At 36.6% G+C, this 13,088-nt stretch overlaps 1 protein-coding gene across 2 annotated transcripts; it reads right to left on the bottom strand.

The window, feature by feature from the left end:
- Positions 1-1,182: 1,182 nt before the first annotated feature.
- Positions 1,183-5,643, bottom strand: LOC129320922 (probable serine/threonine-protein kinase At1g54610). 2 transcript variants are annotated; one of them, XM_054966603.1, is made up of 8 exons: positions 5,485-5,643; positions 4,951-5,290; positions 4,538-4,822; positions 3,392-3,709; positions 2,558-2,785; positions 2,387-2,487; positions 2,181-2,301; positions 1,183-1,718 (listed from the first exon to the last, which is right to left on the bottom strand). In XM_054966603.1, exons 2-8 carry the CDS (start codon positions 5,275-5,277, stop codon positions 1,473-1,475), a joined length of 1,626 nt encoding a protein of 541 aa, XP_054822578.1. In that variant the 5' UTR covers positions 5,278-5,290; positions 5,485-5,643; the 3' UTR covers positions 1,183-1,472. The 2 variants fall into 2 exon arrangements, with proteins under 2 accessions (XP_054822578.1, XP_054822579.1); XM_054966604.1 differs by lacking the exon at positions 4,538-4,822 and having other exon boundaries at positions 4,951-5,640.
- Positions 5,644-13,088: the final 7,445 nt, after the last annotated feature.

A 13,088-nucleotide genomic window follows, 5' to 3' on the forward strand; every position in this document is an offset into this window, starting at 1 on the left:
TATGATTTTATTCATATTAAATATACATATTTTAATTCATAAAAAATACATACTTTAGTAATATAGAGTACTTCCTATAACAAATATTTAATGAGAGTAAAAAAAAAATTGTATAATAAAAATTTAATAATGTAACTTATAAATAAGATAAGAAAAACCATTCTCCTCCAACTTTATTAAAAATGAAACTAGAAGGAGTGCATTTGTACAACATAATATTTATAAACTATGCCTAATACAAATTATTATTATTTTATAATATAAAATTTATAAAAATCCCACCACTCGTGTATTACTTTCTTAATTTTCCAGATGTAAACTGGAAATAAAATTAATAACACAAAAATGTTATATCAAATATCATTAATATTAGGAAAGTAAAAGCGGGTGCAAGCGTATTACTTTCTTATTAGTTATGAGAAAAATGTAAAGCATAATTTTTTGAGAAGTTAAAACTTAAAAAAAAAAAATTAAGGACCTTTTCTCATTTTGTGTTTTTAAGAACTGTTTTGTAATTAAATTTTTGGAATTATTTTTAAAAATAAAAAACGAAAATATATTTAATTATATTAATTCAAAAGCAATTAACAAAAGAAAATATATATTAATAGCGATAATTGCAGGTGATTCATAGTGATTGTTTATGATAAAAATTGATTAAACCAACAATATATTTTAAAGCAAGAAAAATAAAATGAAAACATATTTAACATGTTTTTTTTGTTTTTAAAAACAAAAAATGAAAACATTTTTAAAATAATTAAATCTAAAATACTTATCTAAATAAGTTTTTTTATTTTTAAAAATAAAAAAACAGATTTTGAGAACAGAAATCAAACAGGCACTTCTAAGAATCAAATTTTGTAAAAATGAGAGGTTACTTGGTTGAGGGTGAGTAAATATGTCAAGTTCGATTTTTATATTTTAAATAAGTTCTATTTTAATATAAATGTAATATAAAATAACAATAATTTTGTAACTATCCCTCCTAAAAGATGAATTCATCATTTAACTTTTTCAAAACAATTTACGGTTTAAAAATCTTGCATGTAAATTGGTGCTTATCGTTAATCTTGCATGGAACAGGAGACTTCTAAGTTGAAAATATCAAAAATGACAAATGGAAATAAATTTATTGCTTACTTTTTTTTGGGGGTGGGGGGGGGGGGGCTGCTTTCCAACTTCAAGAACACTGGCGGGTCAAAACGGAGATGAGGCAGTTCCTGGGAACTGTACAGCAAAGGGATTCCATGATTCCATCCTAACCTAAATATACAAAACTAAGGATCCCGTCGTACATTATACAGCAAAAACTATATATATCAAATGAACCAAAAACAAAATTAAAATGGTAGCAATATGAAAGTGGGGGAAAAGAATTCAGGCCCCACCTCGAAATGCCAAGAACGGCAGAGACTTATTTGCCCCAAAAGTAACAAAAAATCCATTTACAGGCCTACTTGATGAATTGATTATTTGAATGGACGCATGAGTTTCCATGATGAATCTGTTTTCTTTGTCTTCTTACCCCTGCAAGGTCCTGCAGGTTTTGAATTAAATATTGCGGAGCTAAAGGAAGCATCCGTTTCAGTGGCACCAAATGAGACAGGTCCCTTGTGAGATGCACCCAATGGATATCCAACGGCCCCATCTTGATGAGGTGGTGGGAATTTCTCACTCTTGCTTTTTGCGTTTGCATGTGTCACCACTCTCCACCTCTGCAATTCAGTGAGAAACACGTGACATGTGATGTTGTTCCAGGCAGCAAATTGGAAAATATGCTCAAGTCCAAAGCTCAATTTACCATGAGTGATCCGATAAAATAACGTGACTCGCGAAGTTTTATGACTTAGGTTGAAATAAAATAAAGACTCGTTGAAAACAATATACATTTAAACTGTCAGGCTAACCTAAGATCAGAGAATCCAAAGCATGCTGAAGAAACTGTGTCTAACATCTTGATCAGTATTATAATTGATTGCCCAGAAAGACAAGGATTCACGAAAATCAATGCAGTCAAAGGGAAGCCCGGGCCCGCAATCATAAAAGCATACGGCATAGGCATGAGTTACTGGTTGAAGGCAGAGGACTTAAAAACTTCATAACTGCATATCTAAGTGAGCTGAGGCCAGTTTAAGGGAAACTCAAAAATAAAATAATAATGAACACATCTAACGTACATCTAAGTTTGATTGGATCTCTGCATTGGCTTCTGGGGCTGGAATTGCCCGACCACGATCACGTACTCTGACTCTTTTGGCACCATCAATAGCATTATGTTTCCCATTTAGAGCTTTTTGTCTGAAAGTGAAACAAATCCTATCATTGTCAGCACCTAGACGAAATCAGTACCAGAAGTTATCAAACACAAGAAAAGAATTTGAACCTTCTAGCTTCTTCATCTCTCAGTTTTATATCCAATTCTTTGCTGGGAGGATACTTTGGCAAACTTGATGGTTCACAAGCATAGGGCTCGGTGGTAAAAAACTGCAGAGAGAAAAAGCTTGTAAATGTATTACATCTCAAACATAAAGTTAATCCCACAGTCACCACTCACATCACTATTTAGAGCAGCCAAGGCACGGCCACGATCATCAGGATCTATTGAAAGAAGAGTAGATATTAGATGTACGGAAGAAGGAGGGAAATCCTTGAAGGTTTCCAAAATGCATCGTTTATATGGCTGCTGTGGCCTGAAGAGCGTAGCATTTGGCAATTTAAATTTCTTCCAGTAATCTTCAGATGGAGAGCCACATAATTTAAATATTTTGTGCAGTTGTTCAACCTATCAAGAAAAAAGATTCAAAATCAGTCAAACGTCAACCTGAAAAATGCAATTGAAGAGCAAAAAGTACATGATAATGAATTGATTGCAGAAATGATTTGCTAATTAATTGTAAAACAGAAATATCAAAGTTTACATTCAGGAGTTATAGAAACTTAGCCATACACAAGCCACTAGTGGGTACAGTGTTTACAGTGAAAACATTCATAAACTAATTTGCAGTTCACTCTCCAAAAATATTTAAAAAGGTTCTCAGCTTCAGTTAACTTTTTCCTTCTATTGTCTTGGTCTTTAATCTAGTCATCTTACGTTTGATGAATCTCATCTAATCCATTAAAATGACAACTCAGTGACATCAAGAAAATAACTAATCAGGTTGATGAAACAGCTCAACATGAGCCCATAGCTTTCCCACCAACTAAAAAGTATCAAATAAAACAGTAAGAAGTCAACCTTCTCCCCAGACACACACAATAGAACAAAATGATAAGATAAAATGGGTATCAAACTGGCACTATACACATAACATATTTAAAGGCAGTTTAGAAGGCAATAGATATGATAGTATTAAAAGCTAGAAAACAGGATCAATACGAAAAGCAAGACCTCTGTTCGACCAGGCATGATTGGCTTCCCATTAAGCAACTCTCCCAAGATGCAGCCAGCACTCCAAAGGTCAATACCAACACCGTAGTATGTAGCCCCAAGAAGAAGCTCAGGAGCACGATACCAAAGCGTAACAACTCTACTTGTCATGGGCTGCTTGTGCTCAGGATCATAGAAAGCTGCCAGTCCAAAATCTGCAATTTTAAGGATTCCTTCATCATCAATAAGCAGATTGGAACCCTTGATATCACGATGCAAGACACCTTTGCTGTGGCAATGCTCAAGGCCAGAGAGTAATTGCTTCATATAGCATTTCACCTGCCAAAGAGAAAATACTGAGAAACAAATCAGCCTTTTACTATGACTTCCCTCTATCTCCCCCCCCCCCCTCCTTTAGATGAACAAATGAGAAGAACCTCTTTGACACTTCATCAGGCATCAATGATTTCAAAACTCCTCAAATAATCATATCAAGAATAAAAATTTCACGAAGCAAATAATGGATCCCGATTTGTTAGCCATTAACACTACTTGATTAAAAAAAAAAAAACACTTCAAGGGGGGAGATATAACATAACCACGGTTGCATCACAATTCAATATCCAATTAGGCACCTTGTATCAGTATTTGTAGATATAGAACTGCAGACGTTCTTGACAAAGAGGAGGAAAGTTCCTTCATTTCAGTACTCAGTACTCACATCCTAATAAATAAAGTAAAAGTTAAATGACCTTGCTTTATGGAGGCATATGTCAGAGGAACTTTCAATACAGTTGCATTAAGGAGGAATGTAACTAAAAAGCATCATACCAAAATCTTTACGCATCATATGGATATGAAAAATACCTAAACAAAACATGTATAGAACAATGCATGGGACCCAATACAACCCAGAAATCTCAGAGCAACATCAAACACCTACACCCCATACTGATAATCACTGAAAATAATATAGGAGTCGAGTCTAAACTTAGCAAGGAAACAAAATGTTAACCTAAAACACTATAAAATCACAACACCACCGAAGGATGAAAGCTCAACTATAGCTAGTATGCCCAAACTAAAAGGCACAAAAAAAAAAAAAAAAACCCAATCAGATGGGAAATACTATCACAGCGAACAAACTTGAGCTTAAAATTGTCGTACTTGAGGCTCAGTGAACTTAACACCTTGCCCAGCAGCAAGCCCAGCAAGATCATGTTCCATATACTCGAATATTAAGTAAAGGCTGCATGACATTCTAGAAGTAACCAAGCCCTCGAGTTTCACGATATTTGGGTGATCAAGCCGCCTCAAAACAAGAATCTCTCTCGCCATGAACTTCACACTCTCTGGCTCCAGATTATCAAACCTAACTTTCTTTAGAGCTACTGTCTTTCCGGTAAGAAGGTCTCTCGCTTTATATACATTGCTATACGTCCCTTGTCCAATCTGAAAACCCAAGACACAAAAAATGCATTCTAACACTCTTAAACTTTCAATTTGCGAAAAAGAAGAAGAAGAAGAAGAAGGAAAAGAGATTCGGCAATCACAGAAATAAAGTCAATCTCTCTGATCACCTTCGCGAGTTTCTCGAACGTGTTGGCGCGCCGAGGAGCCCAATCTCGAATTGCGTCGCCAGCCACAGCCATCAACCAAGATGGCCACCCCTGTTGGGTTTGAGCGCAAGGATCAAGACTAGGTTTCCGTCGTTCCGGTCCCGGGAACTGATCAACAAATTCGCCGCCGTGCTGCCCAGTCCTTTGCTTCTCCTTCGCTGTCCCTTCGCTCCCAACCCTAACAGCATTACCTCCGTCAGCAGCACAGTTTTGCTCACGACGGTTCCGAGCTCCGGAGCCCGCCCTGCGGCCTGCATCGTCCCTTGCCACTCCGAGCACGCAACCCATCCGTCAGCTTCGTCTGGTAGCAGGGAATCGAGATCACATGGGAATCAAAAAATGAGGAGTCTCGCAGGCGGCAGATTCCGATAAAGCAAGGAGGACAGAAATTGCCAGCGATCGCCGACTGGGTAGGCAAAGGTGGGGATTGGAAAAGCCCGCGAATGGGGAAGGTAAGGACAAGTTCACTTAGAAGGAACAAAAGGAAGGACTCACCGGAGTGGGGTTCTGATTCTCTACTACGAGAGGAACATGAGGAAACCAGCCATAGCTTCGGAAACAATAACGGAATTGCCACTCTCTGTTTCCGAAAGTCCGAGATGGAGCTGTCAGTGAAACCGAAACGGGGAAGACTGGAGACTGCAGAGCTACAAAAATCCAAAACGACACAGCATGATAAGGTCATAGATCTTGGAGGCCGAAAAAAAAAAAAAAAAAAGTCAAGCTGAGTTCCTCTGCCACAAAATGACCCAAAAGAATAGTTAATCACATTGCAAGTCTCTAATTACATTAATTCGCCTTTGAGCTCATTGATTAACTAGATATAACTAATTGACTTCCCAAAATGAAAATGCTACAGTGGCTTGGGTTTGTGACCATGAGAGAGGGGCATTAAAATATTGGAGGGAAATCAAAGTGACTTCCACCAACCAGCCCCTCGCAATAAATGATGTAATGACTGAAAAGCTGTAAGATGTGCGTACTCATTTTTTTTCCCCGAGTGAAAAGGGGATTTCATTGGCTTGAAAGAACACCGTACAAAATTGAAGAATCAAAGATAGAACAAGATTACATCAAAGACTTAAAGGTGGTAAGGGCTTTAATTGTGACGTTAACAATGGCTCTGATTTGGACAAGGAAAGAGTCCACAGTGAAGTCAGCATCAGTGAAGATCCGAAGGTTTGTAGCTTTTCAAAGTTTCCAGCAAACACTTCTGATTCCTATTTTTGAAGAGTTGCCAAGAAGAGGGGACTGAAAAATGTTAAGCAGCCAAACGTCAATATTAGCTTTAGAAAATTCTTTGAAAATGTCCGTTGGCATAATTTTCCTCCAAACGTGATCAGAAAATGACCAATCTTTGAAGACATGATTAATGCTTTCAATAGCACAAGGTAACTTGTAGGGATTGCATCCTTGATCTTGGGTCATCTTTCTTCAAAATCTCTTTGCATTAGTGAGAGTTTACCTTTGAACAAAAGCCAGATAAAGGTTTGAACTCGTTGCGCGATAGGCAACTTCCAAATAAGTTTCCATTTTTCATCTTGATTGTTCTAGTTCAAAGATTGGTAAGCTATATAAGCAGATTTGACAGTAAAATTACCTTAGGAAGTTAAGTGCCATGTGTAAGAAGGCTAATTAGTACTATTGACGTCAATAGTATAATCCTTGATCTCACATAGAATAGATTGGGGAAGGAAGTCTTGAAACAAATTTCATTTCCATTGCCTATATTCATCAATAAAATCTGAGATTGGTTTCGACTGAAAAGCTGTAAGATGTGCGTACTCATTTTTTTTCCCCGAGTGAAAAGGGGATTTCATTGGCTTAAAAGAACACCGTACAAAATTGAAGAATCAAAGATAGAACAAGATTACATCAAAGACTTAAAGGTGGTAAGGGCTTTAATTGTGACGTTAACAATGGCTCTGATTTGGACAAGGAAAGAGTCCACAGTGAAGTCAGCATCAGTGAAGATTCGAAGGTTTGTAGCTTTTCAAAGTTTCCAGCAAACACTTCTGATTCCTATTTTGAAGAGTTGCCAAGAAGAGGGGACTGAAAAATGTTAAGCAGCCAAACGTCAATATTAGCTTTAGAAAATTCTTTGAAAATGTCCGTTGGCATAATTTTCCTCCAAACGTGATCAGAAAATGACCAATCTTTGAAGACATGATTAATGCTTTCAATAGCACAAGGTAACTTGTAGGGATTGCATCCTTGATCTTGGGTCATCTTTCTTCAAAATCTCTTTGCATTAGTGAGGAGTTTACCTTTGAACAAAAGCCAGATAAAGGTTTGAACTCGTTGCGCGATAGGCAACTTCCAAATAAGTTTCCATTTTTCATCTTGATTGTTCTAGTTCAAAGATTGGTAAGCTATATAAGCAGATTTGACAGTAAAATTACCTTAGGAAGTTAAGTGCCATGTGCAAGAAGGCTAATTAGTACTATTGACGTCAATAGTATAATCCTTGATCTCACATAGAATAGATTGGGGAAGGAAGTCTTGAAACAAATTTCATTTCCATTGCCTATATTCATCAATAAAATCTGAGATTGGTTTCGATTTTGCAAATTGATCAATATCAACATATGAGAGAAGGTTAAGAGGCCCAGAGTCGTCGATCCGAAAGTCGCTCCAGAACCAAATTTGTTTCCCACTGCTTAGGTTCTACTTAACATGCATCATTGTGTCCCCCAAACTTCAGAGATATTTTTCTAGAGATAAGAAGGTTTACGTTTATGCTTTAAGTAGGGGGTAAGGCCTTTAATGCCATATTTACCTCTTAAGACCTAGACCCAAAACAGATTAGGCTTAACAACTATTTGGTAGGCTAATTTGGAGAGACAAGCCTTGTTCTGTGCTTTAATATCAGTGAGTCCGATACCACCATTGAATAATAATTGGCATACTTCTTTCTATCTTACAAGATTAACTCCATGATGATCATCAGTGTAACCCCAAACAAATTTTTTGATAAGTTTTTCAATAGCTAAACAGCTAGAAGATGGTAATTTGGCACTTTGTATGGTATAAAAGGGTATAAAAGAGAGAACCGACTTGGTGAGAGTGATTCTACCAGCAAGTGATAATGATTTGCTTTTCCACCTAGTTAACTTTTTGTAGAGCCTCTCAAGGATATAATTGTAAGTTCTAGTGGTGACTCTGCCATTGATTAAAGGCACACCAAGGTATCTAAAGCATCAGTTCTCTTAAAGCCTAGTTTGTTGCAGATTGCATTACAAGTGCGATCATCCATATTTTTTGAGAAATAAATCTGGGTTTTGGCTTGACTAATAGTTTGTCCTAAGGATATGCAAAATTATTGTAAGACTCTGTCAATAATTTTGACTTGAATCTCAAAAGCTTCACTAAAGAGAACTAAATCATTTGTAAAGAAAAGATGTGAGAGGGAAACTCCTCTCTGGCCCAGTTTGATAGGATGCCAATTATCTTTATTTACTTTAGTCATGATTGCTTGTGAGAGTCGCACCATACAAAGCAAAAAAATAAGTGGAGATAAGGGATCCCCTTGTCTAATACCCCTCTTAGGATAAAAGGGGCTCGCAGGCTTACCATTTTGTATTAGTTGCATAGAGGGGGTGGAAATACAATTCAAGATTAAGTTTACCGTAACCCCAGGCAGCCCCACATCATTGAGAGTTTCTTCAACAAAATCCTATCTTAACTTATCGAAAGCTTTTTCTAAATCCACTTTAATGGCCATCCAACCATTATGACCTGACTTTTTCCTCATGGAGTGCACAACTTCTTGGGTAATGATGATATTATCAATGATGTTTCTACCTTGCACAAAACTAGTTTGATAAGGCATCACACTTGAAGGCATAATTTACTTATACGATTAGCAATAACCTTGGTGATAATTTTGTATGGTACTAAACAAAGGCTAATTGGGCAAAAGTCTCTCATATGTTATGGTATATTTACTTTGGGAATGAGAGCAATTAGTGTCTTGTTTAGCCAGGGGTCAAGAGGTTTACCAAGCCAAAGATCTTTAACGAAGTTGAAAACACTATGCCCCACTAAATCCCATTGATTTTGAAAGAAAAAAGGGTTGAGACCATCAGCTCCAGAAGCCTTCAGTGGTTTCATAGCAAATAGGGCTTGTTTAACTTCCTCATAAGAGATAATTTTAGCCAATCCAAAAAGGAGGAGTTCAAAAGTTTTGGGAACATACCTTTAATTAGATAAGGCGTGAAAATGGGGTCCTTAATAGTATACAAATTGCTAAAATAGCTTCGAGCCATATTTAAAAGTGAGAGTTCATTCGTGATCTAGGACCCATCATTAGATTTAAGCTAAGTGATTCTATTTTGATGTTGGCGAATAAGTGCTTGAGTATGATATAAGGAGGTATTACGATCTCCCAAGCAAACCCAGTTCGTGGAAGATTTTTGAAGCCATAGCAATTCCTCTTGAAGGCAAACTTCCTCAAATTCTTCCTTTAAATGAATATCAAGATCAAGGAGAAAAAGGTGATGAAGGAGAAGATTCTAATTTTCACTGCACTCCCAGAATCCTTACTTGCGATCTCCTCTTCCTTTTACTAATATCACCAAAAATGGATTTATTCCAGGTAAAGGCCTTAGATGCAAAGACTTGAATATTGTGAGCTGAATCATGATTTGGGTCCCAATTTTTTTGAACTAAATTAGGAAAATCTGGATGAGAAGCCCAACAAGCTAAGAACTTGAAGTGTTTGCTATGGGGTATAGGCTTACATAATCCCAAGTGAATCAAAATGGACCTATAGTCTAAACAAAATTTTAAGAGATGATCTACCCAATTAGAATTGTAGCAACCAAGCTAGGCTTGATTGCAAAGAGCCTTATCCAAGCGTATCATTAGTGTACCCGTTTGCCAGGTATGTTTTGGGCCATTAAAGCCCATGTCAATGAGCCCAATGTTCTATATGAAAGATTTAAAAAGCTAGTTATCTATTAATTTTTCTTCTAGTAGACCCAATTCGGTCATCACTATGCAAAATGGCATTAAAATCTTCGACCATAAGCCAAGGAAGATTAGAGGGAGGAGCAACATTGGATAGATCTTGCCAAAGGAATTTTCAAAAACAAGTACCTGGGCTTCCATAAATTGCTGTGAAGAAAAAATTGCTTTTGTCTTTTATGAAACAAATCTCCATATGTACAAACTGGAAGTGATTAGCTATGATATTAACTTTAACTTTATCTGTCCAAAGAATTTAAATTCCTCTAGAGAATCCCAAAGCTTCAATTCTATGGGAAAAAGGAAGACCGAGTCTTTTGATGACTTTATCAGCTTTCACTCCTGAGATTCTAAGTTCAATAATAATAAAAATGTCAGGTTTATTGCAAGCAATAAAAGATTTCATGGTAGATAGGAACCTTTTATTAAAGGATGCTTGACAATTCTATGTAAAAATAGACATAAAACAAATAATTAGTGCTCAGAAGCCGAGCTAAAATCAACTTCTTCACCAACATATCTATGTCTTCATCATTAACCATCTGGGGGTCTTTCTCCTGAAGACCTCATGCGATTTCTTTCAATAATTTGACTGAAAGGCTAGAAGAATTCCCTTTAGGCTTGTCCTTGAAGTTATGAATTTGAAGCCAAGAGGAGAGTGGAATGCCTTTAGCTGAGGTACGTGGATTAGGAGGCTTAGGCTGAGGCTTTGTCTGGCCATTAAACATTAAATGGGCTTGTGTTACATCAAGATGGCCTAAATATGAAAGATGGCTTGAGTCTGGTTGGATTCTCAAGTGAATTCTTTCGTCACACATAATAATGACTTGATTATTTTCTTTATCCAATGATGTGGGAGCTTGAACGGCTTTGTAGGCAGCAGTGTTGAAAATGCATTCTTTATTAGGAATGGTCCCATGGCTATCCTTTTGTTGTTGTCCTGCGTCTACTTTTTTTATAGACTTTTGTCTCTTTTAGTTTACATCGTGAAGATGAGGCCTCCCCATTAGTAACGGTTTTAGGATAGTCGCACACTTTGTGCCCTTGATCCTCTCTGTCTTTTGCCATATGAAGTGCTTCAAACCTTGAGGACATTGCTATGCCATTGCTAATAACAACCTCGTCACGTTTCTGACCTCCATCAAACCTATCATACCTAATGTACCTATGCCTGGGCTTTGGCGCGTGCATCCACTCACCATACTTGGTCTGCTTATAAATGGCTATGGTGATCGGAGGATCTGAGATCACTGAAGGCTGCTGATGCTTCGTCGAGGATTCCATTTTTTCTGGGCAACTATTTTCGAGATGGCTGTAGCGTCCACAGTCATAGCAAATTAGTGAAAGACCTTCATACTTTACATAGATGATCTCTTCATCAACTTAAATTTATGATGTGAGCGGCTTATTCAAGTCAATGATAACAGCTAATCTTGCAAACCCTCGTCTGACTCTGTGTTGTCATCAATACGAATGACTTGCCCAAAAATGCTATCAATGGAGCGAATGATACTTTTATGATAATACCTAGCTGGTAACCCAGGGAGACGAACCCAACCAATAACCTGATTAATGGCATGGTTTTGAGGCTTAAAGGTAGGCGTCCATGGCTAAACAGTTAAATAATGGCTAAATATCATCCACGGTCCAGAGAAGATAACTTTCTAAAAGTCAAGCTCATCTTGAAATTTTACTAAAAAATACTCCTCGTCAAGGTTAGTGAGTTGGAATTGCCCCGAAGGTTCCAAACAGTTTGGAGTTACAATCTTAACTGTCTGTAGCCTATCGTTTTTCCTAAGAGCTTGATAACCACAGCGAATCCTATTTTCTTATTAAGCATATCCAGAATCTAAAAGGAGAAATTAATGGAAGGAATACCATCTTGTATCTCTATAGTCATATTGTCTTTACTAAGCTTGATATCATTGTCATCTTTAGATATCCCAATTTTTTTATTGAGCAGCTTATCCTTGAAGGATGGCATAGGGGATATAGCAAGATTAGCCCTACCATACATCATTTTTTGGGATGTCGGAGAAATAGCAATATGCTTACCATCATTGGTAGGTTAAGCTTTATCAGTGACCATGAGAACTGACGTGTTATCTTAAGTTTCAAGAACTATTTTAGGGGAAATGGTTGATGAGATGTGAGAATCAACATCAAAATCAGCATCCATAGCGTCTTCAACATTTTCCTCTTCATCTCTTATCTTGACCTTTTTCTTGGATTGATCATCATCAAGGTGCAATGGAGGCTCATCTTTAGGACAACTTTCAAAGACATAGCATTCTTCTATTGCAGTTCAGGATGATGTGCGTACTCATTTTAGTACATCATCTTTGGTCCTCAACTATATCTCCATTTGATGCGTCTAGCTTAAGTTAGTAAGCTAATTCTTGAATTTTATTTTGCTTTACTTTTAACCACACTCTCGTGCATAAATGAGCTTTTGTGCATACAGGGACAATTCGTCTGTTAAAAACCTAACTTTTTATTAATTAAAAAAGTTCATATATAATGGTATTCTGATAATTAAATTCTATGCATAAATGGAATTTTTGCGTGTCACGTACAATTTGTTTGCTAAAAAACCTAACTTGTATTCATTAAACAAAGTTTATATATAACCATTTATTTTATAATGAAAAAAAATCCATGAGCTCATAAGCCCAACTAAATCTCAAAGCTTCAATTAAAATAAGATAGTGACATAGCATTCTCTAACACTAGCTTCAATCCAAAATCAACCAGTTGGGTAAAATAAACACTAGATATGAAGCTAAATAGAGCCCTCCAAATCTTGGGGAGGTTAGAATTGACATCAATGATTCGGCCAACATTAATAGTGCTATTATCTGTGGAGGCATCATTAGAAACAATAAGGGTAATTAGATTAAAAAAATTTTCAAATACCTTAGCTATCATCTTAGCACAACAACTAAATTTATAGAAATTTTAAAAGGTCTTAATCTTTACTGGGAGGAGAAGTTCTCTAAAATTAATGTTTACTATAATTTCATGAAAGCTCTGTCACTTATTGAATGCAACCACTCTAATAATTTTTCACTTACAATGATTATTAAGAAAATTTAAAATTTTATTGTGAAGGATTGGATGGTTACTTTTCA

The sequence above is a fragment of the Prosopis cineraria genome, unplaced genomic scaffold, assembly GCF_029017545.1.
Source record: "Prosopis cineraria cultivar Desert tree isolate PC_DT_omini unplaced genomic scaffold, ASM2901754v1 PC9, whole genome shotgun sequence".
Taxonomy (NCBI): domain Eukaryota; kingdom Viridiplantae; phylum Streptophyta; class Magnoliopsida; order Fabales; family Fabaceae; genus Prosopis; species Prosopis cineraria.

Bases quoted from the DNA above. Each gene is read 5' to 3' on its own strand.
- LOC129320922 (XM_054966603.1), bottom strand. From the start codon at position 5,277: ATGGGTTGCGTGCTCGGAGTGGCAAGGGACGATGCAGGCCGCAGGGCG. The intron at 4,823-4,950 runs GTGATCAGAGAG...TTGGGTTTTCAG, and splicing joins CGTTCGAGAAACTCGCGAAG to ATTGGACAAGGGACGTATAG. The intron at 2,786-3,391 runs GTCTTGCTTTTC...TTTTCTTGATAG, and splicing joins TCATGCCTGGTCGAACAGAG to GTTGAACAACTGCACAAAAT.